The sequence below is a fragment of the Hydra vulgaris genome, chromosome 13 (assembly GCF_038396675.1).
Source record: "Hydra vulgaris chromosome 13, alternate assembly HydraT2T_AEP".
Lineage (NCBI taxonomy): Eukaryota > Metazoa > Cnidaria > Hydrozoa > Anthoathecata > Hydridae > Hydra > Hydra vulgaris.
Window position 1 is genome coordinate 14,721,346 of NC_088932.1, and position 4,053 is coordinate 14,725,398.

Sequence of the window (4,053 nt, forward strand, 5' to 3'; positions counted from 1 at the left end):
AACTAGATATTATTGTCAAAATACAATATTTTTATCAATTTTAACAAAAAATTTAACTATTTCGACCACGGAAGAGCATATAATAAAAAAGTTGAGAAAAAACCATTAGAACTGATCGTTTTATGAGATTTTTTAATCATGTCTATTTCGCCAAAAAAATGCATTTATTTTATATCTTATTCAAATTTGCGCATGCTAAAGAGTTTAGAAGGGACTCTAGTAATAAATCACGTAGATAAGATTACTTTACAATATATTTCTTGAAGATACGACTCGTTATTTACAATAAACCCTTGTATCACGCCAAGTGAACACGCCAAGTCACACGTTGTAATATAAACGCAAGAGAGTAAAATAGCAAGAGCAAGAGAGCGAGAAAGCAGCGCTTTCTCTTATATATATAAAAACAAGAAACCAAATAGCTGCTGCGTTAGCAAACTAACTCAACACTGCGGCCGGCACTTTTAAATTGTTTTTTAAAATTTCAATGTTGTTTTCACTCACTAATGTTACTTGAGTTTATTGTTCTTCAATATCGTAATGTCTTTCTAACAGATAAAGTTTATTTGCTGTTATTTTAATTATATAAGATCTATCGCCAGAGATGACACGTATTTCGGCAGCACGTACTTGACCATCATTTGAATATCGCAACCTTTGTATAACGCCCATTTTCCACACTGAACGTGGAACCTTTGGATCGTCGATTATCACAACATCGCCGACTTTCATTTGAAATCCCCAACTTCGATGTGTCACGCTTTTATGCAATTCTCGTAAACTTGTTAAATATTCTCCTTTCCAGATATGCCAATAAAAATCCAAAATTGCTTTTTGGTGTAAACATTTTTGCTTATCATCGAATTGGTCTGTAGGTAAAAGGTTATTAAGATTCGCAGATTCTAAAGGTAATTTCCTCCCAAACACGAGATGATTTGGGGTTAGTGGTTCGTCACCAGGCTCATCGTAAAGAAATGCAATCGGCCTGTTATTGATAGTAACAACAATTTCAGCCAGAATCGTAGTCATTTCTTCGTAAGTTACTCTTGATGTTCCAAGCACTTATTTAATCACTCTTTTGGTGGTTCGGATCATTCTTTCGAATATCCCTCCCCACCAAGGAGCTGCTGGAACGTTAAAACACCATCGTATATGTCGTAAACTCGCGAAGCTTTGAGTTTCTTCCGCAGAGAAGTTAGAACCATTATCACTTATGAATTGTAAGGGTGCGCCAAAGCGACTAATAAAGCGCCGAAGACCACGAATGCAAGCTTCCGCTGAACAATCGGGCACCAAATCTAAATAAAGAAAACGTGTACTACAACATGTAGCGACAAATATCCACGCTTTGTACATCATATTAGATTCATAAATGTTTTTAATCATAATTGTTTTTAATCATAATTTATCACTAACTCTCGATAAGGGTAGAGGCGGAGAATTCGGATACTTATAGGGTTTACTGTCAAATCTTCTGCAAACGTGACAATTTCTAATTATAGTCTTAATTAGACTACGAGATTTTGACAACCAAAACTTAGTTCTCAATTCATTTAATGTTTCTTTAACACCACCATGTTTAGTAATATAATGATAATGTAATATAATTAAATTTGAAAAGTAACTCTTAATAGGTAAGTATATAGGAAACTTAGAATCAAAGGGAATCGGTGCGTTACTAAGACGACCTTTACAACGAATTAATTCATTAACAGTAAAAAATCCTAAATCTCTTTTAAGGTGGTTGTAAGACTCACTATTAAAAATGCTTTTCTGAATAAATTTAATCCACAACAATTCCGCATTATTTAGTTCTAAAGTAGTTATTGTATAAAAATCATTATTGAATTCTTTTTAAATAATGCGAACAAAACGTAAAACTAAAGCTGTAACCTTAAGAAGACGATCGTATGTTTTAAAATTCTTGATATTCATAAAATCTAAATTAACTATAGAATGTTCTGACGTAATTAAAGTTGCGACTTCAGACAGAGAATCTCCTTGCTTGCTTAAATCAAATGAAGGCCATGAAATCATTGAATAGAAAACTTGGACCTTTAAACCAAAGGTCGTTTTTTGAAAAGAACTAAATCTACATCCGCGAGATATAATATCCGCGGGATTTCTTTCACTTTCAATATAACTCCAAAAATTAATATCATACAAAGAACGAATTTTTCTAAGCGTTTCTGAACAAATGCTTCATATTTTTTATTTACATTGTTTACCCAATTAAGACAAATAATAGAATCAGAATATAACTTGATGCAAGAAATATTTAAAACACAAGATAATTCTTTATATACAACTATAAACAAATTAGCTAATAATAACATTGCCCTTAATTCTAACTTAGGAATAGTATTTTTAAGCAAAGGAGAAACTCTAGATTTAGAAGTAACTAGACAAGAATTCGCAACTCTCTCAGCGCTACTCCTTAAATAAATACAACACCCATACGCTTTTAGGCTCGCATCGCAAAAACCATATAATTCAAACTTAATGTTTTGGATGTTGTCTGCACACTTACTATACCATCTTGGAACACAAATAAAAGGTACTGTACCTAAATCATTAATAATATCATTCTATTCAATCAATATATCATCTCCTATAAGTGAATTCCAACCTAACTTTAACTTACAAATCGACTGAAATAATATCTTACATCCTACAATAATGGGATTCACTAATCCCAAAGGATCATAAAAACTTGCAATGAATCTAAGAATACTTCTTTTAGAAGGTTTATTGTGCATTAAATATAATAAATCCTGAAAGGAAAAAATAAAGTTATCTTCAATTTTATTCCATTTTAAACCAAGAACTTTTGTTATGTCACTTGAGGTTGGATTGTCCTCTTTGATTAAACTATTAAGCTCCATTGAATTTGACTCGAATTTCCTAAGGTAAAAATTTCCTTCTCTTAAACACGATTTCGCTTTATTATAAAATAAAAGTCCTTCGGCAACAGAATCGAAACTTGCATTAAAATCATCTACATGTAACCATTGAATTAATTTCTTGCTAAATTCAAAATCGTTCGCAGCATAATGTTTAGCGTGATTAATTAAGGTCGCAGATAATAAGAAAGGAGAAGAAGTCACGCCAAACAAAACTCGACACAATCGATAAACACTTAAATCAGCACTTTTTAAATTATTATTGTCTAAATCAAATAAGTCTTTGTACCATAGAAATCTTACAAAGTCACGATGCTTTTCAGCTAATGCGATGTTTAAAAAAGCTTTCTCAATATCGGCAATTATAGCGATCCGCTTTGCACGAAAACGTAAAAGTATACTATATAATGAAGTTGTAAGTGATGGTCCTGAAAATAGACACTCATTTAACGAAGGACCAGATGTGCAAGCACTTGCATCGAAAACTATACGCACCATTGAAGTTAGTTTATCTTCACGTATTACAGGGCGGTGAGGTAAATAGTGAACGTCACCAATATTTGATTCAAAATTAGAGACTTTCTCAATAATGCCTTTAGATAATTGATCCTTAATAATATTATTGTAAGATGCAAATAAATCTCTATCGCTTGCAAGTTTTTTCTCTAATGCTAAAAACCTAGACTTGCATAAATTGTAATTGTCGCCTATCACCGGATGATCTGTTTTAAAAGGCAATTCAACTTCATACATTAAACCATTAAACTTAATATTTTTCTGAAAGTTTTCATAAACAATCTTATCACTTTCATTAATTTTGGAATCATCCCATAATAAATTTAAGTCATTTTTAATTAAAACTTGTTCCCTATTAAAATCAGACGCAACCTTTAAAACATGAGAAGTTAAAACAGTTGAATAATCAAATTGATCCCTATTAACTATCATGGGACCACTTATTAAATATCCTAATTTAGATTTATTCGCTACGGGACCAGTAGCTCCCCTAATAATAGAATTTTCTATAAACTTTTAATAAAAGTTTGCTCCTATTAAAATGTCAACTGATAAATTTTCTTTAGAATTATTATGATCGGCTTATTTAAGACCCTTAAGATGTTTATAATTATTACGTGCTATATTAATATGC

The 4,053-nt window shown here is 31.4% G+C and overlaps 1 protein-coding gene across 1 annotated transcript; it reads right to left on the reverse strand.

Annotated features, from left to right (window-relative positions):
• Window positions 1-519: 519 nt before the first annotated feature.
• On the reverse strand, window positions 520-1,029 carry LOC136089674 (uncharacterized). Its single transcript, XM_065815727.1, has one exon. It carries the CDS (start codon window positions 1,027-1,029, stop codon window positions 520-522), a length of 510 nt encoding a protein of 169 aa, XP_065671799.1.
• Between the last annotated feature and the right edge of the window lie 3,024 nt (window positions 1,030-4,053).

Excerpts from the sequence above, each read along its gene's own strand:
- LOC136089674 (XM_065815727.1), bottom strand. The coding sequence starts at position 1,029 with ATGACTACGATTCTGGCTGAAATTGTTGTTACTATCAATAACAGGCCG.